This window comes from Bos indicus, chromosome 1 (assembly GCF_029378745.1).
Source record: "Bos indicus isolate NIAB-ARS_2022 breed Sahiwal x Tharparkar chromosome 1, NIAB-ARS_B.indTharparkar_mat_pri_1.0, whole genome shotgun sequence".
Classification (NCBI taxonomy): Eukaryota; Metazoa; Chordata; class Mammalia; order Artiodactyla; family Bovidae; genus Bos; species Bos indicus.
In genome coordinates this window covers 115,793,977-115,820,604 of record NC_091760.1, presented here as the reverse complement: position 1 = coordinate 115,820,604, position 26,628 = coordinate 115,793,977, and the positions used below count along the sequence as shown (strand labels likewise).

Sequence of the window (26,628 nt, the reverse complement as noted above, 5' to 3'; positions counted from 1 at the left end):
CTTTTTTTATGTTCCCCTGATATCTTTTAAAACAAATCTCAGACATTCTTATCAGTTTACTTATATGTATGTAGGAACTTTATGTATTAATAACTTGTTTTAAATATAACATTTACGAATCTATCAATATTGATAATAATTTCATTGTATCACTTAATTCCCAGTTTACATTCAACATTTTCCCAATTATCACAACACATCTTTTTACAAATAGATCGCTCAGATGACCATCTAAAAAATACCTATCTAGATTTTATGTCTTTCAAGATTCTTTTCATCTATGATAATTCCTGCTCCTTTTCCCCTTCATGCTTTATTTGTTGAGAAAAATCAGGTCATTGTCCTAGAGAATATTTGAGATTCTGAATTTAGCTAATTGCTTCCCAATAGTATCATTTAGCTTGTTCTCCCATCACCCTTATTTTCTGTAGACTAGAAATTAAAACTAGAATTGAATTTGATTTTAATGCTACTGCTTATTATTTGGTAAGAATATTTCCCACCTGGTGCTGTGTACTTCCAGTTGCATCCCATCAGGAGGGAATAAATTCATTTCTCTCCACTTTTAATGATGTTAAAATCTATCAGTAAGTTCAGGTAAACTTGGGCCAGTTCCTATAAAGTTCTCCATCAGATCTAGATCCAGTGGTTTCACTCCACTGCTGAGCTTTTTCATAGCACCATGATTTTGTTAGGGATTGTAAAGCAGTGACTTTTAATTATATTATTCTTGCTGCATTTATTACCTGAAATTTTTCTATGAAGGGCTTTGCCATAGTATCTAGTTGGCAGTTCCATAATACAATTTATAGCAAAAGATGATGGAGAAAGAAATGGCAACCCACTCCAGTATTCTTGCCTAGAGAATCCTGTGGACAGAGGAGCTGGTGGGCTGCTGTCCATAGGGTCGAATGGAGTCGGACACGACTGAAGCGACTTAGCATGCATGCATGCATTGGAGAAGGAAATGGCAACCCACTCCAGTGTTCTTGCCTGGAGAATCCCAGGGATGGAGGAGCCTGGTGGGCTGCCATCTGTGGGGTCACACAGAGTCAGACACAACTGAAGTGGCTTAATAGCAGCAGCAGCAAAAGATGGAGAAATGCATGATTTTTTATTTACCAATATTCAGAATCAGACATTAACTTCTAATAATAAAGTGAAATATAGTTATAGTCAAAGTATTCTAACACATTTTTACAAAATTTCCCTTATGGAAGTTCTTTGATTTTTTTTTTTTTTTGGATGAATGCATTTTGATAACATTACTTCTCATGGAAAGTTCCCTTTCCTTTCTGTTTACTGTAAATATACTGCTATCTGATTGAGTCTGTTCTCTCAAAAGTTATTTGTTGCTCATCCTTTTTTTTTTGGTAAGCACCTGGTTAGGCTAGACTTAGAATGTAGACATTGGCCCAGCTTTTTCACAGAATATATAGTTTGGGTTTGTTTCCTATTCATAATATGATGTGATTAAAAAAAAACAAATGTGTCTATGAATCTGTTTTTGCTTACTCTCATATTTGGTGTCCTGTATTACACATTTTTAACAAACAATATTTTTAGTTGATTTTAGAGACCCTGGCCCTAGTCTCTGAAATAAAAACAGTAAAGAGATTTGAAAGTTGTTACTGCTGACCCAAAGAAAAATTAAGTATCTGCATATTGGGCACTCTATGTGACAAAAGAGGAAGTTTTTATTTTTATTATTTGGAAAGGTAAGAAGAGGGAATAATGAGACCTCCATAAGACAAAAGACAAAAATTAATGCTTAAGATCCTGTGCTGTCTTAACATAAGCAAGTATTTGAACTTAGTTTGACTTCTGTATTCAGGAACCGAGGGTGACATTTTATGGATGTCTTTATCTCCTATAATTAAAATATGTTTTGTCAGGATTTTTTTTTAAGGTGTTTTGGATTTTAGAAAACATATATCTAAATGTTTGTGAACATCTTGTATGAATAGCCCGTGTAAATGGTACTAGTAAGACCCTCCTTTCTCTACAGGATTTGTGTTTCAGTTCAGTTCAGTTCAGTTCAGTCACTCAGTCGTGTCTGACTCTTTGCGACCCCATGAATTGCAGCACGCCAGGCCTCCCTGTCCATCACCAACCATCACCAACTCCCAGAGTTCACCCAAACTCATGTCCATCGAATCGGTGATGTCATCCAGCCATCTCATCCTCTGTTGTCGCCTTCTTCTCCTGCCCCTAATCCCTCCCAACATCAGAGTCTTTTCCAATGAGTCAACTCTTCGCATAAGGTGGCCAAAGGATTGGAGTTACAGCTTCAGTATCAGTCCTTCCAATGAACACCCAGGACTGATCTCCTTTAGGATGGACTGGTTGGATCTCCTTGCAGCCCAAGGGACTCTCAAGAGTCTTCTCCAACACCACAGTTCAAAAGCATCAATTCTTCAGCACTCAGCTTTCTTCACAGTCCAACTCTCACATCCATACATGACCACTGGAAAAATCATAGCCTTGACTAGACGGACCTTTGTTGGCACAGTAATGTCTCTGCTTTTGAATATGCTGTCTAGATTGGTCATAACTTTTCCTTCCAAGGAGGAAGAGTCTTTTAATTTCATGGCTGCAGTCGCCATCTGCAGTGATTTTGGAGCCCCTCAACATAAGCCTGACACTGTTTCCACTGTTTCCCCATCTATTTCCCATGAAGTGATGGGACCAGATGCCGTATCTTAGTTTTCTGAATGTTGAGCTTTAAGCCAGCTTTTTCACTCTCCTCTTTCACTTTCATCAAGAGGCTTTTTAGTAGCTCTTCACTTTCTGCCATAAGGGTGGTATCATCTGCATATCTGAGGTTATTGATATTTCTCCCAGCAATCTTGATTCCAGCTTGTGCTTCTTCCAGTCCAGCGTTTCTCATGATGTACTCTGCAGAGAAGTTAAATAATCAGGGTGACAATATACAGCCTTGACAGACTCCTTTTCCTATTTGGAACCAGTCTGTTGTTCCATGTCCAGTTCTAACTGTTGCTTCCTGACCTGCATATAGGTTTCTCAAGAGGCAGGTCAGGTGGTCTGGTATTCCCATCTCTTGAGGGCACAATTGCACTCATCTCACACGCTAGTAGGAGAAGGCAATGGCACCCCACTCCAGCACTCTTGCCTGGAGAATCCCATGGACAGAGGAGCCTGGTGGGCCTCGGTCCATGGGGTTGCTAAGAGTCGGACACGACTGAGCAACTTCACTTTCACTTTTCACCTTCTTACATTGGAGAAGGAAATGGCAACCCACTCCAGTGTTCTTGCCTGGAGAATCCCAGGGACGGGGGAGCCTGGTGGGCTGCCATCTATGGGGTCGCACAGAGTCGGGCACGACTGACGCGACTTAGCAGCAGCAGCAGCACACGCTAGTAAAGTAATGCTCAAAATTCTCCAAGCCAGGCTTCAGCAATACTTGAACCTTGAACTTCCAGTTGTTCAAGCTGGTTTTAGAAAAGGCAGAGGAACCAGAGATCAAATTGCCAACATCTACTGGATTTGTGTTTAGGAGATAGCAAATACAATATCATGTTAAATTCACCAGAAAAATGTATTCTGCAAATCTGAGGTTATAATTTATATTGTTTTGCTAGACATGTGCTGTTAATGTTGTAAATTTTGGGTATTATTTAAATAACCATTGTAATTCCAAAGTCTTCTCAGATATTTTCTCTGGAATAGAAACTCTTTTATTCATGTTCGGATAGTATGAAATAGCTTTATGATTAATTGAAATTCGAGTAAAAGGCAGATTCCTGGAATATCATTGAAAATACTTTTTTGCAATTGAAAATCAGGAAGATAGAGAAATTTTACAGTTGGCTTATAAGTCTGTGCTAACATGTTTTATGATGTATAATGTTGCAGAGAAGTGCTGAGAGGCAAGAGATGTTTAAAAGCAGTAGTATTAGGTTTGCTTTGCTAGCACCTTATCAGGAAATTTGAGAGGCAAAAAACTAAACCCTTTAATTGTGGTATCTGGTAACTGAGGATTAAGCTGAATTTAACTTTGAAGATAAGAATTGATATTTATGTTATGTCAGTGGAAACAATAGCTGTATTTTTGACTTGAGGAAATTGCTTAATCTAAATAGCATGAAAGTTGACCCAGAAGTGTACTCATCCATAAATATTGACTGTTTGAATCTGTTGAAAACCGGAAGGCTAACGTCAAGGATACAGTAGTAAACTTCTAAAAGGAGTTGGTGAAAAGTAAATGTTATGCAGCACAAAAAGAATACCAGGGGGAAAATTGACAGAGAAGAATAACAGGAAGATTAGTCATTTCTGGAAGGAAAAAAAGGTGGGGAATGGGGGAAAAAGTATTTTAAACAGGAAGGGGGAACTGGAAGTACCAGTGCTAACAGACAGACAGGAGTTCATTACAGGGCAGAACTGGACTTTCAAAAAAAGGAATAATACTGGTCAAATTTAGTTACAACATATAATGTTTATGTCAATAGCAAACAAAAATAAAATGGAGACATTTTTCTGTTACGGATTCAGAGAAATAAAAGAAATGATGTTGAAATAAAAGAGCGATATTTACTCCTTGGCCAAACTGACCTGGCTTAAGTCACATATTAATGTTCAAGTGCATAAAGAAAACAGATTTCTTTTAAAACAGGCAAACATTCTACTGTTTTCAAGTGTTAGGTAAAACAAAAACATTCTGGATGTCTTAAAATAAGTGTGCTACTCGGTTTGAAATGATTTTCACTTATTGTTTACGTATCTGACAACAGAAGAGTTAACAATCTCCAAATACTTTAAGAACTGCTTCTATAAATTCTCAAAAATATAAATTTAACTCTATATATCAGATGAAGTATATATGTGTAACAGTCCCTATAACAGAAAACAAGAAAGTTAACATCACAAGTGGTATGTGTGTTGGTAGAATCCTATTAATCCTTCATTTCTGTTAGGGAACAGGTTTTGCTGGACACGTTTTCCAATCTCTCTGAATGTTCACATCTGTCAAAGGGTAATAATAATATATCTGCCTCCAAGGTGTGTAATAAGGATTAGATGAACTGGTAGACACAGACCTGGAAGTGGCATTTTGTCTTTCTACTTTTAATCCGATATCCAGATATTGAAACACAGGCTTGTATGACACATTTCCAACTAACCAACATGGGAAGATGCATCATTGTAGTAGAAGCTCTTATTGATGCCTTGATGCTTAAAATGTCATATGCTAGGTTACATATGTATCCTTACTTGACATATAAAACTGTACTTCTGTTGGTCATCCCTCAGTAACTACAGTAAACAGTAAATTACATAAAAAGTAGTTTTCAAGAAAGTAGATATCTCTAAGGTTACATAATCACAGCATCAGGACAAAATTTGTGTATTCATCTATTTAGAAAAAATATAAATGCAGAAAGTGGCTTATGTATATTGAAATAAAGATATCAAATTTTAAAAGGTTATCTAACTAATGTAACTTTAGAGACCCAAGACTACTGTTATTTTAGGTAACCACGTGGGACATATTCTATATCACTTCATTTATAGAAATATGATATGTAGTCAGGTAAGCATTTCCTGTTGATTTTATGATAAGTTGCAATGCTTTCATGACTCAGGTACACACACTTCCTGAGATAAAGTCTGATTCCAGCCCAGAATAACCAGTTTGCACGAACACCAAATACTACTAAAAAGTTCTCTCTCTTTCTCCCTCTCTCGCTTTCTCCCCCTTTCTAACCTTACCCACATCCAGACAGACACTCTTTCCATATACACACACACCCAGCCTCCCAGGCATAATTTCGTAGGAAATGTTTATTTTCCCAACTACAGAAAACAAACCTTATCTCAAACACTGAAAGTCCTTCCTTTTCCTGGTTTGGAAACACTAAGTCATACTTGGGGATTTTCTTTAGCCAGCATTTAGGTTTATTTCAAGCTTAAAAAGTTGTGAGGACAAAATGACTCAGAAATTTGTAATGCGCAATTAAAGCTTTTCACTTTTAGGTCACCAGTACATATCTAGCTGACTTGTGTTAGTTAAGGATTGATTACAGTTGGTACGTTGTTTAATTTCCAGAAGAAGCTGGGAAGCTCACTGCAGCTTTTCCTGTTTTGATCTGTGTACGGGCTAGAGTTGGTGCTTATTAATATATTTCTTTGCAGATAAAGCCAAGTTCACAGAATTAAATAAAAGAGTCGACCTAGTAGGAGTTGATGAGTAAGAAGCTATTAATTTAGTTATCCACAAACATATATTTATTGTCTGACACCTCAGAATCATATTTCTAAGTTTTTAATTGCAATCACTGACAGCAAGAAGTAAGAACTGTAACTTCAATAGATAAGACAAAGATTCAGAATGACTATATACATATATAAAATATATTTATGTATATTCATATGAAATACAGATGACTGCATCAATGAGTCATGATCTTCCTAGTCTGTCACTCAGTAGTGCCAAAGTCATAAAATCATTTGTTGTGTTCTGTCTATGTAAAAGCCCATGGAATTATTTTATTTTTTCCCACCCAAAAAAATTCCAGAATCTATTTCTAAAAATCTTGAATAACTTGTTTTAATTCGGTGTTAACATTGGACATTGAGATAAGTTTAAATCTTGTTGTCAGCAAAGAGAAAAATCAAGCTTATGTGGACACAGTCTATACTTCCAATTCCTAAGGATTTCTGCAGAGAAGGTAGTTGTCTAGAAATACGGTAAAGAATTGTCATCTTCCTTCTGTGGAAACTTTTGATTGTAAAAATAATGGAGAGTAAGTAGGCTCTAATGCATCACCCCAGGCTGTGCCACATAGGTATGTAAATTTCTTCCTGCTAAATGCCACCAAATGGCTGCATTGCTTACAGCTGGTGGCTAAATTCTGACACAGGGTAGATACCTTTACCATAAGTATATTTTTTCTCTGAAGTTTTCATGGATTCTTATGGTAATTTATATCAGGTTAAAGCCATAAAAAGCTAAAGTTGGCCAAAATTTGTCCAGAGAGTTAGACTTGCTGCCAAATTAATTGCTTGGTCTCAGTATTCTTATTGGTTTCTCAGACTTACACATGGCTCCCTAGATGCTTGATTTGAGCTGTCTGACATTCCCCAGATGGCTTTGTGTCTTTAAGAGCTAATTTAAAGAAGGTCATTTCAGCTGCTAAATATTCAAGGAAGTATCCTGGTCTAAGGTTGGTTGCAGCCGGTGTCTCAAGGGATGAACCTTGGATTTCTGAAGCTTTCTCTGAGCTCACAGTTATTGTCTTGGCCCTACACATGATCACATTTATTTGCCAAAGATGGGAATAAAAATAAATATGACTCTCAGCAGTGGTAATCCCCCCAAAAAGAATGACTGACACTGTGAGGATAATAATGTTACTACTCTGTTACTGCCTCTGAAGATATGATACATTGGAATAAAGTATGAAACTGAGTTTGTCCTTTTTAAAATCTGAGAATAAAACACTTGTAAATTCCTTAAATTAGTAAGCATCATTAAGAAAAATGATAGAATTGTGTATTGTGTAAGCTTATCTACTTGTTAGTTGCTCAGTCGTATCCAACTCTTTGTGACCCTGTGGGCTGTAGCCTGCCAGGCTCCTCTGTCCATGGAATTCTCCAGTCAAGAATACTGGATTGGGTAGCCATTCTCTTCTCCAGGGGATCTTCCCAACCCAGGGATCGAACCTGGGTCTCCTGCATTGCAGGCAGATTCTTTACCATCTGAGTCACCAGGGTATATGACATTATGTACTTCATACCTATGTTTTTGAAAAGGAGCAGGGGTAGATGATCCTTCTCCCACCAGGGTTCTGGCCAGAGCTGACGTTTCTTATCTCCTTTATTTAAGAATCTAACATGTAATCAGCTTTCAGGAGGCAATAGAGGGTAGGCGTAGGCACAAAACCACTTCAGGAACTACATTCCCTGAAACCAGAGTTTACATTTGCTGTTTACAATTCCTATGACCTTTGGCAATGTCCTTAACATTCATACCCCCCTAAATAGGAACATATTTACCTTATTGAGTTGTTTTGAATCTTGAAGAAGTAGAGGACTTACGAAATTCTAGAGCACACAATAAGTACCATATACATATGATCTGTTTACCTAAACTTTGTAAACCAGAACTGATACTGCAGTTTTCACAACATGTTTAAGAGCTCCTGGCCTGGAACTATGTATAACCTGGATTCAGTGATCATTTTTGAGCCCTGTGACCTTAAACATGTGACATAACTTGACTGAGCCTCAGTTTTCTCATTTGCAAAATGGGGCAGTAATAATATCTGATTTTGTTGCTGCGAAGATTAAATGGAATAACACATGTAAAGTAATGAGTGCCTGGCACTTCTTGGGTATGTGGTATGTGTTAATTACTGTTCTGATTTTTACTTTGGTGTTTAAGTGAACATGTGAAGTATTGATACATGAGCAACATGTATGTATCTGTGTATGTAGGGTTTCATACAGGTTTCACACATCAGAATCTGTGTATGTAGGGTTTCAGTTTTGCTAATGAGAATTATTGTTATTTACTATGCAGAGAATAAATGTGTCAGTGTTTATAATTATTTTCTAATAAGTAACATTTACTTGTTAGGAGAATAATAGTAATGTGTTTTTCACTTACCCTTTGTTAGACTATTTAGATTTTTTTTTAAATCTTAATTTTTTTTTTTTTATCTGTGAGATTTGAGCTCTGGATAAATTAGTTAAATAAAGTAAATGTTTTGTTAGTGATTTACCTTCTATGTCCAGACATATTCTAGCCACTCGTTAAGTTGAGTGCCACTGGGAGGAAAAGCAACTCATCAATAACATAAAAATGGGAATGAAAGAGAGAAGCAGAGAAGACATTGCTTCTTCTGTAAAATAAAGTTCATGAGTCCTGATATTTCCCCATCTGTCGGGAGTGTTGTAAAGATTATGAAAACATAAGCGTTTGTAAAATGTAATTTTATGCCAGAAAGGCAAATAGAGTATTATGAAAGAAATGACCAAAGTTGCATGATGACATTCATTTCATATGGTAACATCCTTTTTTTCATTAACAGGAGATGTTAGGGCAAAGTACCTGCTTCTTAGGAGTGGGAAAAGTAAACAAAAATTGAACAAAGATTCATCAAGTCTTCTTTGTGATAAAGTAAATCTTTAAAACTGTGTTTTCCATAGAATTAAAAATGTGGAATTTCATAGTAAAAGTATATTTATCACCTTGTTTGGGGAGCAGATTTTAAGCACGATCACAGGAAAACACCTGTTTTGACACTCTGTGGGGAAGGCGCAAACATACGGGCAAACTCTGTCTAGGTGTAGAGTAAACAAGAATGCTTTGGCTAGCATCCTGCAAGGAGTCGGGTCTAAATGGTCTGCTCCAGCTTCTGCTGCTGCTGCTGCTGCTAATATTGCTGGGAAGGACAAGTGGCTGACCTGGCATATCCTTTACTCTTGGTGCTGCCCCAGTCACTCAGGAAATGTTGTTTAAGGGAACCTCCTGGATCCTTTTCATGGCACCATGGCAAGAAGAAGCAGTATCTTATCTATTGAAGATAAAGCATGGAATTGGCTAATGGATGCTGGTGAGTGAATAAGGCAAGTGGGGAGCCAGTTTACTAAGATACCTTTTGGGCAGACCCGCTCTCTTGAGGACTGAGGTGGCGTCCCTGGGAAAATGGCATCTATAGTCTGAATCTCAGAACTTTGTTTTAGAAAGAAATCATAGTTTTAACACTGGTGACCTGATCCATGATACCATATATGTTCCATTAATAAAATTCATATTTATTCCCAGCTTGACCACTTGAAAGTTCTAATCCTGAAGTTTGTTAGCTGTCTCAGTATATGGAGTAGATGTTATTTCTTAGGCCCTATTTAATCTTCATTCTTGTTTTTCATTTGACCCACAGTGATTTTTTTTTTAAATAACTTTTCAGTATATGAAAGAAATTATTTTTCCTTTCAAATCTAAATGAGCTACTCCTTTTTGCAACACAATAAGAATATAGAATTTTAAATTAAGAGACTGTATATTACATATAATTCTTGTCAGGAATATTCTTTTCAATTCAAGATAATTATGTAAGGAAATTAGTAAGATACTGTTCATATTAGTCAGATAGTTGCTCAGGATAAATCTTTGACATGAGCACTAAAGAAATTTCGTTGCTCAGGATGAATCTTTGACATTAGCAATAAAGAAATTTCATTGCTAATGTATTTAATTGCCAATATAAGGTAGTTCATTTGAGCGAGTTTCTTGATTGGTAAAATGAATAATTTGAATGAGCTAACCCACTCCAGACCTCCTGCCTGGAAAATTCCATGGACGGAGGCACCTGCTAAGCTGTACAGCCCATGGAATCGCAGAGTCTCACACGACTAAGCAACTTCACTTCTCATCTCAGTTTTTCTCACTCTGAAATTTTCTCACCCTAAAATTTCCTTTCCCCAAAGCAGAGGGGAAAGGATAATCCCCTCTGCTATTATAATCCCCCCTCTATTATAGTTTTTGATAATCCTACTTTGAGATTTGAAATACATATGTATCTCTTCCATCTTATAATTTATATCAGAAGGGAATATATGCCAATTAATTGTTTACCTGTATCTTTCATGAAAAGATTGGAAGATACAGAAATACCAAGTTTTTCATAGATGTGTAGACCATGTTTTTCCAGAATAATTAATCTATGATTAATAGGTATTTAATAAAAAACTTTGACAATCAAATTTAGGAGTTTACTCAGAGCATAGTAAAGGCCATGACAAGCCATGATTTTAATGTCATTTCAATTTTTAAGAACTCTATTTGACCATAACTGCCACTCCCCCATCATCTATGCTTTTTGAGAAGTGCCTTTTCACATGTGGCGGGACTATTCAGCCAGTAAATGTATATTGAGTACCTACTGAAGGACTAGCTGCCCACTCCAGTATTCTTGCATGGAGAATTCCATGGATGGAGGAGCCTGGTGGGCTGCAGACCATGGGATCACAAAGAGTTGTCACCGACTGAGTAACTAACACACACACACTACACCTACTATGTTCACAGGTTAATGAGGTGCAGGAATACAATTGTAAGCACCTTTGTCAACAATTTCTTCCTTTGTGATGCTTAACAATAGGGAAACAAACTTTGGTTTAGATTATCTAATCATATTACTTTTAGGAAGATACTTTAGTAGCAATATCATGTTTATTTTTAAAAAGCCACTACCGATTTTTCTATTTTCACTGACAATCCTGACATACTATTCTGAAGTCTGAAGAGCTTATAATTGAATGGACTGTACTATTTTAATTGGCAACTTTAATTCCGTTTCTTATCTTCTCTTCCACATTTCTTATTTGTATGTTTTAGTTTTTGTTGTTTAGATGATTGAAATTGATTTTCATGAGAGGGATTGAGAAAAGAGGTCAGAAAACAAACTGTAATTGATTTTTAAATATTTTATTTAAAGTCAGACTTACTACATTGAAAAAACGTCAGCTTCCATTTGGTTTCCACCATAGGGACTCAGTTCATCTTTTCGTATGCAAACCTATCATATTGACATGATTGTGTCTTAAAAAATTAAACTTTAGTTCAAACAAACATCTGTCTCCACTTAGGCACTGTTTATACAATAAAGGTATTTTAAAAGGGAAATTCATATTCCTCATCCTCTTACACAATCTCAATTCTCTCAGATTTAAAATACTAGCTGCCTAGGCAGTATTTACTATTTTGTAGTATAAGGATTATTTCATTTTATAAAAATATCTGACCCTTAGTGACTTACTGGACATAAGTTTTGCCCAAGCAAGTGCTGCTTTTATTGCACGTATCCCACTCCAGTACTTTTGCCTGGAAAATCCCATGGACGGAGGAGCCTGGTGGGCTGCAGTCCATGGGGTTGCTAGAGTCGGACACGACTGAGCGACTTCACTTTCACTTTTCACTTTCATGCACTGGAGAAGGAAATGGCAACCCACTCCAGTGTTCTTGCCTGGAGAATCCCAAGGACAGGGGAGCCTGGTGGGCTGCCATCTATGGGGTCACACAGAGTTGGACACGACTGAAGCGACTTAGCAGCAGCAGCAGCAACATAATATATATGACATAACCACATGTATATGAGACTGGAGATGGAAGTCAGCCTTTCCCAACACACAATATTTGAGTTATTTGACACCAAGTAAATAGATTATTATTATTGTTCTTCTAGTTAACTTGGACTTATATATATATATATACACGCACACACATATGTATATATAAAAGTAAATACCCAAAGTCCAGATTACACACACAGAACTTCCATTAGGCAGTAGTATTTCTTTTCATTTAATTCTAAAACAATATAAAATATTATGCATGGTTAATTTGCTTCTCATCTTGAAACAGTGACAGTTCCTAAATGAGTCTGATCGTTTTAATTTTGATTCATATTAGGGATTATTAAAGTTCTATCAGAGTTTATATTTAGTCTCTAGCTTGATTTTATCCAGCTCATTAAAGCAAAATTGTCTTACGGTCTATCTCCTGTAACTGTTTAATATTTAACATTCACTTGGCTCCTCAAGATAAGTTCCTGAAGGTTTGTGAGCAGTTGAAGAGCTGTGAATAGTGGTTAACAAGCTATAGGTGTCTCCATGGAAAATAGAATATTGTGAAGCCCAAATTTAGGAGAATCTCAGTGAGTAGTTACCTGACAGAGCATTAAAAACTACTGAGTTAAGCTCATTTTTCTTTCTGCCTCCTCTCTTTTCTCTTTTTTCCATCTCTGCCTCATCTCTGAACACTCTTTGTTCACTACTTTTTCTTTTTATTCTTCTTATCTCATTGAATTCCTTCAGTCTCCCGTCATCTGATCATAATAGAAGGTGGTGTGTTTGATGAAACATGTTGTATTTAAAAAGCAGTTTTAATGGTTTCTCAATTTAAAAAATCAACTGGGTTTAACCTTCTTGCTGTCTTCTCATTTTCTCCTCTCATAGTGGATAACTTTGCCTTTTAATCTCTGTAGTCTTGTGGGTCAGCACCCTGTGACTTTTTTTGTATTTGTAAATTCCCTTATCTTAATATAAATGTTATAATAATGTGATTTAGGAATTTTATGCCACTTACTAGATTTTTAACCTCAACGCCAGTAGACATACTATAATGTGTCTTCCTTACTTTTCTTTCTAGAACTAGAGCTCCATCTCCCCCCTCAGCTGTGTTTTTGGCTGTATGTGGGATGCTAGAATGGCCTATCTTCGTGTATTTCGTTGCACTTTGCCATCGCTTCTTATGTTCTGTTGGTGAATTTTGGTGATTCTTTTCAAGCGCTTCTTGAGCTCTGTGCTAGTTGTTCCCATTCCCTTGTCCCCTTAGGGTCTTGTGCTATGTGGTCATGTCTCCACTTCCTTGGCCCTGTCCACTGACAGACCCTTGGGTTCCCCGATGGCTGCCTCTGAACCCCTGTGAGGGCGGGAATATTCCTCCCCCTGCTGCTACAATTGAGCGCCCTGTGCTGGGTACCATGTTGCCCTCTACACCTGCTTTCAGTTGTTAAGGCTTCCCAAGCTTTGGCTGCGGCTCAGTGATCCTGCTGTCCAAACCCTCAAGCTTTCCTAGCCTCGACACTCAGTGGTAGCAGCAGGTGTTGGGATCTCTCCAAGCCCCTAAGACCCTGGGAGCAAGAGAATGGCCGTTTGACATAGACCTCAGGAGTTTACAAAGCACCAAGAAACCTCTGCAGAAGATGTGTAAAGGTAAGATTCCGATTTCTCCAGGAAGCTGCTCTAGATGCTAAAACAACCTACAGCCGTTGACTTAATGTAGACTCCATAGGTAGGCTATCCTTGGGCAGCTCTGTATCTGATGATAGAACCAAAGTAAAAAACACTTCTTTTAGGAATTTGGTGTAATAGTCACATTTCTATTTGATTTTATTTAGATTAAACTTGATGATGAATAGTTTTTTAAAAAATACTTTTTCCATCATTTGAAGTGGAACTTGTGAAGGACCTTTTGGCTTTGTGTATCTTGTCAGAGAATCTTGTTGAGAGTGGAAACAGTTAAAAATAAAATAGAAAGTGTGTATTTTTCAAATGCCTGTATTTTATTTACCTCTCCATTCATGTTGAAAACCAGAAACATGAAATGGTTATTTCCTCACATTTTTCAAACTCAAATTCCAAAGTCCACAGTTAATTCAGAAGGAATGAGAAGGGCAGCTCAGTTCATGGTAGTGCCAGGATGCATTATTGTCCTTTGTCAAAAATTACTGCTTGTTGTTCTAAATGTAGCAGTCTCTTTTCTTTTAGAATTTAATTTCGTTTATTTTTTTTAAGAGATTATTTTCCTGCCTCTATTTCTTGGGGGAAGATTTTGCTCCATTTACATGTAAAATACTGGATTAAGAATACTTGTGGGGGTGTGTGAGGGATGGGAGAGAGCACAGCAGCATGTTGGAGTGAATGGCACAAATCATCTCTTCAGCATTATAGCTTTTTTGGCAACTGTTACTTATTTATAAACTTTATTCTTTATTTTGCCTCCATTCATGGACATTATTCTGGAAAGTGTTATTAAGACACTTCTAATATGAGATTGTTGGCGGCCTTACTATCAATTCATGCCTTCTTTTTTCCTCCCTTTGTTTTCTTCTCAATAAGGACTTAATCTTTTAATTGATTCCCTGTAGTTGGAATCAAGGCTATTATTAGCTTACTGTCACACTGAAACACTTTCAATAACCAAAAATGTAACAGATTTTAAAAATGAAAAAGAAGTTTTGACCAACAGCTGTATAAAATGAAATAGAAGACTTATCTTTGATGGTGCTTATTTTAGCATGTGTATTTTTAAAACTAAAAGATGTTCAACCGAATATTTTATTTACAATCGAATTCAAGTTTTATTCCCTCTAGACTTTTGAAGCATAAGCAAATGGAATGTTCTGCTGTCTTTCAGTGCATCTAATTGAGTAATTGATTTCACATGTAAAAACAGAAAAGGGAAATTTTAATGCTTTGATTCTTAACATTTATAATGAGTTTACAGTTTTAAAAAATGTATGGCACCGTAGAAGTTAGGAGTTTGCATTATTCTCAAGTTGGCTTGTAGAATGCTTTTTTCTGTTTTATTATCTAGAATACTTATATTCTACTGGGACAAGAAATGAAACAATATACATATAAAATTATATATATGTATTAAATTTTAAAATTATTTAATTAAGTGAAGACAGACTGATAGATGGTACTTATGGCCATTTGTAAAATGTTCTTACAATTTTAAAATTACTTTAAAAGCATTTTTAGTGGAACATAATCAATTAGTGATGTTCATTGTATTTAATGTTTTATGAAGAAAGTAACTGCATGTAAGCAGGACACAATATAGTAATATTTAGAATTTAGTGGTTGCTTTTTTAAGGCATACAGAAAAGGTACAAGATATCCCCAAATAGTGGTGTTATTAAGATCTTAGCAGTTAGCTGAATAGAATAAATAATAATAATAAATAAATTGAACAAATTATAAAATGACTATTTTGGAGATAAGGAAACAGAGGACCAATAATTCATAATTTCTTAAGCTCAGAGACAAGACCAGAATTCAAGTCACTGAATTCTAACCAGTGCACTTGTTTGTATGTGATTCTGTTTCTTAAAGTTGCAGTACATTTGAAGGGCCAGAGCAATGTCGGCAGAGCAACGAATGGATTCTAGAAGAGATATTCCTTAGTATTTAGAGTTTCTGAGCATGGCTCATAAACCTGGTTTCACTTCTCCAGTGTAGCATGATTGGGGCCTTTAGAATTTCTTTTTTATTTCTGTCTTGTTTAGTGTGGCTTTCATTATATTAAGAGTTTGAAAAGCACATTGGAAGGAAATCATTGAAATATTTTTGTTTAATGAGAGTGTAGAACTTCTGCCATCCCATTTATTTCAGTTTATGATCCTGTAAATTTGACAGTCTTCCAAAAATTTCAATTCTTAAAGTTGAAAAGATCAGACCTGTATGCAACTGTATATTTTCTGTTTCTAAGTAGAAATTTTAATTGACTTCGATTGTTTCCAAAATTAAAAAAATTATTCAGTTTGCAACTTTCAAGATATCTATTTATGGCATCATAAAGGTGGGAGAATGCTCATTCTCTGTAATAGAGTAATTGTATTTGTGTGAAATTATTTGACATATTTATTAATTAAATGCATTCTGGTTGCCCGACTTGAAATTATTACTTCAAAAATCAATTGTCCCCCTGATTTTACCACACTTCTGTCAGCACTTGGGGCTTACCAGGTGCTTCAGTGGTAAAGAATCTGCCTGCTGATGCAGGGGAGATGGGTTTGATCCTTGAGTCAGGAAGACCCCACTGATAGAGGGCATGGCAACCCACTCCAGTATTCTTGCCTGAAGAATCCCATGGACAGAGGAGCCTGGCAGTCCATGGGGTCACAAAGAGTTGGACATGACTGGGCACATACACACACACAATATCATCACTTAATAGGACCTTTTACTATGGCTCTTTTACTATGATTCTTGGGGAAGTATAATTGTAATCCAGTCCTTTTCCAAGATGCTCACTATCCAAGACAGACCTAGGGGAAAAATGTGTGCAAAACTAAGAATATAAACTCTGAATTCTCCTTTAAGAAGGTTCAATTTGAAAAATACTTAAGTGCTAGAATATTTTGCAACAGAAACTTATAACACTTACTTTAGAAAAAAGTATGAAGTACTTATTCACTGAAAGTCTTAAAAGTCTTAGGTTAGTTCAAAAACTAAGGTCTGTTTAATCCCAATCATAATGATCCCTGAGTATTTACACTATCACTCAGCTCATAAGACTCACGCCTCTCAATTCCCACTGGTTTTTATTTCCCATCTATTCTTTGTGCCTTCTTGGAGAGTATGAGAGTTGTGCTGACTCTTGGGCTATGAGCAGAACATTTATAATTGACACTGAGAAATGTCAAATGTACATAAGCCTTTATGATATATTTCCTCAGTTGTAATAAATAAAGTTCCCAGTCTTAGACATATCTGTGTAGAAAAGAAAGGAAAAAACAGAGCTGAACTTGGTTCAAGCAAATAAAAGAAAGGACAGATCTAGGGATGGTCCCAGATACTGACTTTTTGATACTTTAGGGGAGTTTTACACTGTTCAATATCCTTTTTGTTGTGTAGAAATGAAAGCTTATTGAATTATTCAAGGTTAAGATATGTCTTTAATTGTAATTTATTGACTACCTACTACTTCTAGTCATTACAATAATTATCTCATTTATTCTTCACAGAAACACCTGGAAGTGTGTAGTACTACTTTACCTTTACAAATGAGGAAACAGGCTAAGAGAAGTTGAATAATCTGCTCAAGATACCATAACTGGACCCAGGGATTCCAACTCAGGACATATGGCTCCAGTGTCCACACTCAGAGATCCTATTAATTGTAAATTCCAGCAGTGAGTGCTAGTTCCCAAATTCAGTCCTGCCCCTTTTTATGACTTAGTGCCACTAAGGTGCTCCTTTCTAAACCCCCTCCCAATTCAGTCTAGGCTGCCGATCATCACTGGCTATTTGACCTTGAACAGATGACTTACTATCCTCTTTTAGTCATAGTCCCACTTGCTCTGAAATAGGAGTAATATTATCTCCTTGTCTTTTTATGAAAATTTAATTTAATGAGAGTGTATGCCAGGCACTCGGCACAGTGGCTGGCATATAGAAAATAGCTATTGAATTGTTGATGCTATTATGTAATTTTCTCAAGGTCACACAACTAAGAAGTGATTGAGTCAGAATTCAGACCCAAGTTTGTAAGACTGAAAAACTAAACGGAACATGTACACACATACACACTTTCCACAAAGCAATAGCAATAACAACAGGATAACAACCACAGAGCAAAAACTCATGCTTTCTTCAAACTCTGATGCTACCTCTTATGCCTAACCATACCTTTTATGATGATTGAATCATGATGTCATGAATGCTGTTGGGAAAAGTATCATGGTTTAGTGGCTCAGGGGAAACTAGAGGTAAGGCTTTCAAAAATTGGAATTCTAGCTCCATTGCTTGCAAATTATTTGGTATTGGGCAAATTACATAACCCGTCTACAGCTCTTTATCTAAATATGAAGCTGATAATAGTACCTATTATATTGGGTACAATGACAGAAATTTATGTAAATTAAAGAACTCCTTTAATAAATGACTTTCTATTAATAATTAATTGAGATGTACATATTTCTTTTAAAATATGGTATGTTCACAGAATGAGATGCATGGTTATGAAAATCCGAGATGGGTTGGATCTTGGTAATTATATGATCTGCCATTCTCCCAATAATCAATACGTTTTCACTGTCAGTAGCAGGCCCGTAGAGGAAGATGGGGGAAAGTCATCAAAGATCAGAACTGACCCAAATATGGAGTGGTTTTGCCATCAGGAAGGTGGATGAACTGCTCTCAATTGGGTAATATTAGTGACTGGCGTCATGGTCACCAGTTGGTGGGAATATGTGGGCACAGTCTGGTTAAACAGATGGTAGGTAGTAACAGTGTTCTTTCCCTTTTGAAACAGAACACAAACTAGCAGGTGGGGTTAAGTCCTGGAGAGAGAGTGTTAACTTGGACTGAGTGTCAGAGGTTAGCCTTGAACACTCGTCAGAGCAGGGACTTCTGCTCACATGTCTAACCTCCTTTACTAGATTCTCAGCTTCTTGAGGTCAGAGAGGTTTATTATATTTCTTTACAATGCCTTGTACAGACTCTGGGAAATAGCGGACACTCCGTGCATGTTTGATAATTAAAGAACAGATGTTCTAGAAATGGGACAGAAGAACTTATTTAAGGATATCGCGGCCATCAAAGGGGCTGGAACGGAAGACTGTAGTTGCAGAAGCTTAGCCTGCCCTGGGGCTCCTTCAGGGACAGTTGTTGTTTTTTAGTTGCTGAGTCATGTATGACTCTCTTGCAACACATGGACTGTAACCTGCCAGCCTCCTCTGTTCATGCAACCTGCCAGGCTCCTCTGTCCTTGGGATTTCCCAGGCAAGAATACTAGAATAGGTTGCCATTTCCTCATCTAGAGGATCTTCCTGACCCAGGGATCGAACCCACATCTTCACTCCTGCATTGCAGGCGAATTCTTTATTATTGAGCTACCAGGGAGGCCTCACTCAGGGACAGAGAGAAGGGTTAAAGGCAGATCCTAGGGGTGGACCAGGGAGCTGAATGTATGTAATCTTTGTAATGACAGGTTTGGGGACCTAGCAGAATTGAGACTGTCATTGTAGCTTGATTAATGAATGCAGGAATAAAATATTCCTAACTGTTTATAAAACTTTTCAAGCTGAGGACATATTTAAAAAATTAAAAGCTATTGGAATCAATTTACATTCATTTTTCAGACAGTTAAAGATGATATTTCTGGCATTAAAAAGCCAATTTTCATGCCAGATTTGAAGAAAAATACATCTGTAAATGTGTCATTAATGTATATGTCCTTATATAAAGAAGTTGTCAAAATACGGTTTTAGATATGTAAAGTTGTAATTTGTAGTATATGAGTAAAATGAGCTTACGCAGATGATGTGGAAAGTCGGAGTATAATTATAAAAGTTGAAATATTTGTGGGAATGGTCGGTAAAAGTTTATTTAGTATAAAATTTACTCCTTTTTTGATGTCTATTCTCCAAAATAATAAGATAAAAGCATCTTTCAATCAAAGTTTGTGTTAAAAACATAGTGAAGTGAAGCAAAAGTCGCTCTGTCGTGTCCGACTCTTTGCGACCACATGGACTGTAGCCTGCCAAGCTCCTCTGTCCATGGAATTCTCCAGGCCAGAATACTGTAGTGGGTACCTGTTCACTTCTCCAGGAGATCTTCCCAACCCAAGGATCAAACCCAGATCTCCCTCACTGCAGGCAGATAGATTCTTTACAGTCTGAGCCACCAGGAAAGCCCAATTAAAAGCATGAAACACATTCAAAAGAAAAGTAACTCTTCTTTAGCATAACAATTTACATTGATACTTAAATTGCCATGAAGGTGTTTTTAGGTAAACCAAACAGATAAGCCCATTATTTGGTACGTGTAGATCAGACACATTGAGTTAGACTCACACCCAGGATATTGTGTGCTACCACCTGGAGGATGGCTGTTTAGAAAACTTCAGCTGAGAGTTAAAATCAGGCCAAATGTTTCCTGGAACATTTGTGTCTCTTTAATTTGAAAAAGACCATATGTTTCAGTAGTACTTCTATAATATTAAGATAGCTGGAACTTTCCAGGGTATCTCAACAGCAAACTCTTAAAGCAAGGGCAAAATTATTACACATATAAAAAATTTTGCTTTGGGTCTGAAAGTGGAAAAATCATCACCAGCACAAGTACATTATTTTGTGAAAAGTAAGGTCCATCCCTGCTTTTCTTTTCAAATGTGCCTATAAACTCACCTTCTCTTCCCAGTTTCTCTCTGTATACTTAGAGATGTTTACAGAGATGTATGCATAGGGGTGGCAGTGCATACACACACCCACACACACAGGTACACACGCGCATGCACACGAACACTTGCTTATACCGTAAAGGATTTACACCAAAACAGAAATTGCAAGATGGTATCTCTATCATTCTCTTCAATCATTTGCTTTTGTGACTGTGCATCCCTGAATTATATGTGGGTCTAGCATACTATTTGTTTGAGGAAATACCCTGGCAGTGCTTTTTTTTTTTTCCCTGTTTCTCATTTCCTGATGGCTGCTTTTAGTTGATTTGGTCAATTCATCAAAGTGAGTTTTAATTAGGTAGTAAGTTTGAGATATTACTGAAACTGTATGTAGTAACTAACAAAAGTTAAACTCATCATAAAATCTTTTACACAGGAAATAACTTAGATACCTGAGTGTCAATTTCACCTCCCAGCCTTTGTCCTGCATATGTTCTTGGCAGTTTAATCTGTTCTGTTTTATCCTTTTAATAATATAAGAGGGAGTGGTAGAAATAAAATTAGTGGGATCCCTCCCTGAGGAGAATTTTAAAATTGGAAATAAAAGTGTCAATGTTAAGGGAGAAAATGTAAATAAAGTGAGCGGTGCTCGATAATCATTACCAGTTGTTACTCTTGATTTCCTATCTGGCAGTTAGCCTTTGATATATGAATTTTTTAAAAGATATTTATAATTTAAAAAAAAAAAAAAAGAAAGACTTCTCTGATTTTCTGTTGGCTAGGATTCCATTCTTCCAATGCAGGGGGCTTGGGTTCCATTCCTGGTTGAGTAACTAGATTCCACTTGCTGCGACTAAGACCTGGCACAGCCAAATAAATAAATATTTAAAAAAAATGTGCTGCATGGAATAAGTCAAACAGATATTTTTTAAAAAAACACTTTTTATTTAGATGGACAGGTGTATAGTTAAACCACTGTGTATGAACATATGTGTATGTGTATCATTTATTAGATGTAATTTGCAGAAACTCTTCCCACATTTCTACGTAGAATTGCAAATATACTGGTACAGCTTGGCAGTTAGGAGCATTGACTCTGGAGCCAGATAAGAAAGGTTCAAACCTCGCCTCCACCACTGACTTACTGTGTGTGTTTCTTTGTGTAAGTTATTGGACCTCTCTGAGTTTCAGTTATCTCGTCTTTATAATAGAGATAATAGTGAAACCATAAGATTGTTTTGAGGATTAAATAAATTAATAAACAAATCACTTAGAGCAGTGCATGGCATACACTAGATATTCAGTAAGTCCTTATCTTGCTATTCTTTTTTGTGTGTGATTTGTTTCTAACAGAACTGGTTACTTAGCCTCCTATTTTATGAGGTAAGGGTGATGGGAACTGACAGTCTGAGAAAAGAGGTAAAACTGAAAGTTGTGAGAGTGTTTCTTAGCCAAGAAGTCAGCTGTATGTTAGTTGCTCAGCCATATTGGGCTCTGTGACCCCGTAGACTGTAGCCCGCCAGGCTCCTCAGTCCGTGGAATTCTCCAGGAGAAAATACTGGAGTGGGTTGCCATTTCCTTCTCCAAGAGGTCAACTGCCAGAGGCCAAATTCATGTGGTAGTATGGAGTCCCAAACTGACATAAGCTTATGAATGACTGATGGGAGGGAACTGCACTTAAAACATAAATAATCTGAAGTTATATCATTGGGAGATGGGGCTTAGCAATGCCGCCCTTTTGGAAGATTTAGAGAAACATTCACAAAGGTATCCACATCAATTCTGCGTTTCAGTGTCCTATAGTCAGAAATTTTTACCAACATCTGTTTAAATTATTGTTTCCTTACTTAAAAAAAAATTCATACCTTTCACATAAATAGGTTAGACATTATTTTAAAGAAACTCTGGTTATTTCCCTTCTTTTCTTGCTTTTCTCCTTACTGTCCTGTCATTTTCCTGAGAAGAGTTTATTTTACCAGGGATACATGCAAGGGGTTATTTAATGGAATAAACCTGATGACTCTCAGAATGATGCTGTATTATGGGATAACCACACTTGCCTGGGATAGTTCCCATTTCAGTTTTTCTCCTAGACTTTGCTTTAGTGTGCTGTGGTTAGGAAAATAGGGAGTCCTGAGTTTTGTTTTCCAAGTTTGCCTAGGCTAATTAAAGCCACCATTGTCCTCTACAACAGTAAGTGAAGGTTGCCCAAGAGGAAAATACAGAGCACCTTCAATTAAAATCATAAAAATAACAAAGGCTTTAGAAGCTGTTTGCATGATTTCTGGGTAAGAAATCTGGGTAAGAAACTTACAGCCCAACTTCTACAAGGGTTGTGGGGACACCCTGTTCTGCGCCCCACACCAAATCCCTAAACAAAATCACTTTAATTTAGAAAATATGTAGTCTATATTACATTTTCAAAGATCAGGGTTGAGGGCTTGAACTTGAACTTTCTTTATGTATTTAGAGTTTTGAAACTGTGCTGACTTATTTGCAAACCTGTAATGAACTGTCATATAACAAAGGATACCTAACTGTGCCTTATTAAGATTGCTGCACAGAAATAGACCTCTTGAAAAAGGACATCTCAACTCAACTCAGAGGAAAGTTTAATTTTAGTTTCAATTTAGAACCTAAGTTATTTTGAAATGTCTTTACAGGAGTTGAAAAATGACATATTGAAAAATAAAGTTATTTAAAAATGCTAATTCAGTTAATTATTTTTAGTAACAAAACTACAAATTCAGTTAAAATTATCCTTTAATTATTTTTGTTATGAATTTCTATTCCAAAGATATTTTAAAATTAAATTTTCATGTTTAGGTCTTTAAGTAGATCATTTTCTCCCTGTAACTCAAATATACCAGTTCTTATGGAATCAGGTCCGTTTTTGCTTCATTTGTTGTTTTTGGCATCTTTTTTCTTTTTACTAAAGTATAGTTGGTTTACAGTATTGTTTTAGTTTCAGGTGTATAGTGAAAGTGAAGTCGCTCAGTCGTGTCTGACTCTTTTGTGATCCCGTGGACTGTAGCCCACCAGGCTCCTCTGTCCATGGGATTCTCCAGGCAAGAATACTGGAGTGGGTTGCCATTTCCTTCTCCAGGGGATCTTCCTGACCCAGGGATCGAACCTAGGTCTCCTGCATTGCAGGCAGACGCGTGATTTGGTTACATATATGTTGTTGTTCAGTTGCCAAGTTGTGTCCAGCTCTTTGCGACTCCATGGCCTGCAGCATGCCAGGCTTCCCTGTCCTCCACTGTCTCCCGGAGTTTGCTCAAACTCATGTCCATTAAGTCGGTGATACCATCCAACCATCTCATCCTCTTTTGACCCCTTCTCCTCCTGCCCCCAGTCTCTCCCAGCGTCAGGGTCTTTTCCAGTGGTAGTACATATATATGTATTTGTCTATGTTCTTTTTAAAATTTTTTCATTACAGTTTACTGTAATATATATTTACTATGAGATATACATACTATAAGTTTCCTATGCTATACTGCTAACCCTTGTTTATCTGTTTCATATATGGTAGTGTGCATCTGTTAATCCTATACTCCCCCTTTGGTATGATTCCCTCCCCCTTCATTTTGGTAAGTGTAAGTTTGTTTTGTTTTTTGCATTTTTCAATGGAAGTCAGGAACTTTACAACAAAGAAGACCACAAATCATTTAAGACTGAGGACAAAGCACTGGACTCTGACTTGCTTATTTAGTTTCTTGTGACAAGTTTCCGTTTAATCACCATTTGCCTTGTGTGTATCATGTGTCCCTGGAAGCATACCCACCATATTTCCTCTGGGCCACATGAAATCTGATACGGGTAATGCATAGCACAGCATCTCTTGACTTTCATCTTATTTGGGAAATAATTCATTTATCTGACAAGCGAAATAATTGCAAGTTCAAAAGTATTTACTGTGATTAGTAAATCTTTGCCTCAATCCTGACCACTAATGGTACACTTGTATATTGCTCTCATGAAGATGAATATTGAAAACATAATAATTTTTTTATAATATAATTGGTAGTACAAATTTTAATCTATTTTGAAGAATTGTGAGATGGAGAAAAAATGAGTTCAAACTATTGTTTTCCTTAAAGTTAAGTAATGTGAAAAAGTTAAGATCATATTTAAAATTTCTCTTACAGTGTTGAGACTTTTCCATTGCCCAAAATAATTTTACAAAAGTGAAGGTGAATATGATGGTAAGAAAGTTAAGGTTTAGAAAATAAGCCTCTGCCCTTAAGGAGAAAATGGTTTTTTAACAAACGTAGATAATATAAAATTTGCTATATCAACAATATGTGTTATTTCCTCAAACAGCTGAATAAGCTAATGTGTATTTATTGAATAAATAAATGTGTTAGTGAAAATGAGTGAGTGGATAAATGAAAGGATAAACAGTGGTAACACTCTCTTCTTCCTGTTTATTATTTTTAGAAAACAATACTTATTTTAAGGTATCATAAAGAATTCATTGAAAGAAAAAGGTGAAATTCCTCATTTTCTCTTGGGGCAACAACCAGTAGTTGTAGTATGATGAGAATGTCTTAGGTTATAAGATATTGCTTATGTAGGTTGAATTATCCTGCCTGAATTTATAGGGTTTTTGGGAATTAGTAGAGGAGAAAATACAAATAAGCAAAAAGGCAGTTTGTCCTATTCTAAAAATAAATATTTGTCCATTTAATTACATCCTCAATTAGATAAATAGAAATGGATTAAGAAAATTACAGTAGTTTAGAAGAAGTTTGTGTTCTCTATCCCTATTTTTATTCGATTTTGACAATAATTGTGTTAAAGGGACACCATGCACTATGTATTTTTAAATGTTTAGCCAGCCACAGTAACATCCAAAAGTATAGAGTATTAAAAAAAAAAAAAGAAGTCGTGGACTTGATACAGTCGTGGCAGGCTTTTAACTCTTGGAAACCGAGGTAGGGGAAACAAATTAAATGTCAGTATGAAGTTAAGGGTTTTTGCAAGTCTTGGGAAATTATGGAGAGCATAATAAATCTAATAAATCTTCCTACAACATGGGAACAGAAAGAGTAGTTGCAGAAATACACTGAGGTGGGAGTTTGAAAAGAAAGGAAGAGCCTCTGCTGATAGAAGAGCAAACTCACATCAGCGTAAGCACTGGCCTCTCCTGGGGCTCGTTCTCCAGGAATGTATCCCTTGTGCTAAATAGAGTACTTATGTAAACACACTCTGTAGACATTTGGAAATACTGGAATAACAGTTCTTCAGGGGTTACTACGTAATTATTTCTAGCTGTTGCATTTATTTATCTTAGTACCAATTTATAGAGCTAGTCTTTGACTTATGTTACCTGCTGTGTCTTGTTTCATCATTTGAAAAAGTACATAAACAACATTTAAGAAAAATGCAAACATCAGTGACCTTATTCAGTGACTAAAACAGCTGGAAACTTATTTCTTATTATTTTGTAAATGGATAGTTGAATGTAACATTATATCCATGGCATGTTGAAAAATAAAAAAGGAGAAAGCATAGAAACTTGGCCTTCTGAATGAACAGCTTTTTAAAACACTAGCTTTTGATTTTATCTGAGCTTTACTGGAGAAAGTTTTACTATCTCTGCAAGGCCTAGAGGAAATCACTGAACTAGAAAAGCTGGATATCATTTCTGACTTATCTCTTATTCATCCTAATAATAGGAAATTATTTAGTTCCTATTTGTCATAGTAGTCCATCTTGAACAATAAAAATCACATAGCCCACTCAAAGATATTTCAGGAAAATGGATGTGGTGCTTTGAAAAAATATTTACTTACAAAGAGGCACTGTGAATGTTTTGCATTATGCTACTGTTTATCACTTATTTCTCAAAGTGTATCCAGAGAAGTTAGCTGAAAATGACCTTGTTTACAGTTTGGATGATTAGGGTTGAGGCATTGTCATTAGCCAAGTTAAGAAATAATAGATGTGTTTGCTTTCTTTTCAGGGAGAGTATACAGATAACTGATTTGGTTGGGGATGGTTTGAATTTACAAAAAAGCACCTGAAAGTCATTCACATAGAATTGATAGCTGTGTTACAGAAGAGTGCTGTGTCATACTCAGAGGATGTATGATAGGCAGAAAGGATAGAAAAAAAACTGTAGTGCATCTCTCTGTAATCAGCAGTCAGATGGGAGAAAAATCAAAGAAAGTGACAGAGAA

The 26,628-nt window shown here is 36.4% G+C and overlaps 1 protein-coding gene across 33 annotated transcripts in view; it reads left to right on the top strand.

The window, feature by feature from the left end:
- MBNL1 (muscleblind like splicing regulator 1) overlaps nucleotides 1-26,628 on the top strand; it is a 222,363-nt gene that overhangs the window by 91,824 nt on the left and 103,911 nt on the right. For 2 of the 33 annotated variants that reach the window (XM_070793022.1, XM_070793031.1), the window contains exon 2: nucleotides 9,466-9,581. The exons of 29 other annotated variants lie outside the window; for them this stretch is intronic. In XM_070793022.1, the coding sequence (XP_070649123.1) occupies nucleotides 9,576-9,581 (6 nt within the window). In that variant the 5' untranslated portion in view covers nucleotides 9,466-9,575. Of the gene's footprint in view, nucleotides 1-9,465; nucleotides 9,582-13,177; nucleotides 13,744-26,628 lie in introns of all 33 variants that reach the window. 2 more of the 33 variants (XM_070793081.1, XM_070793037.1) reach the window with 2 other exon arrangements.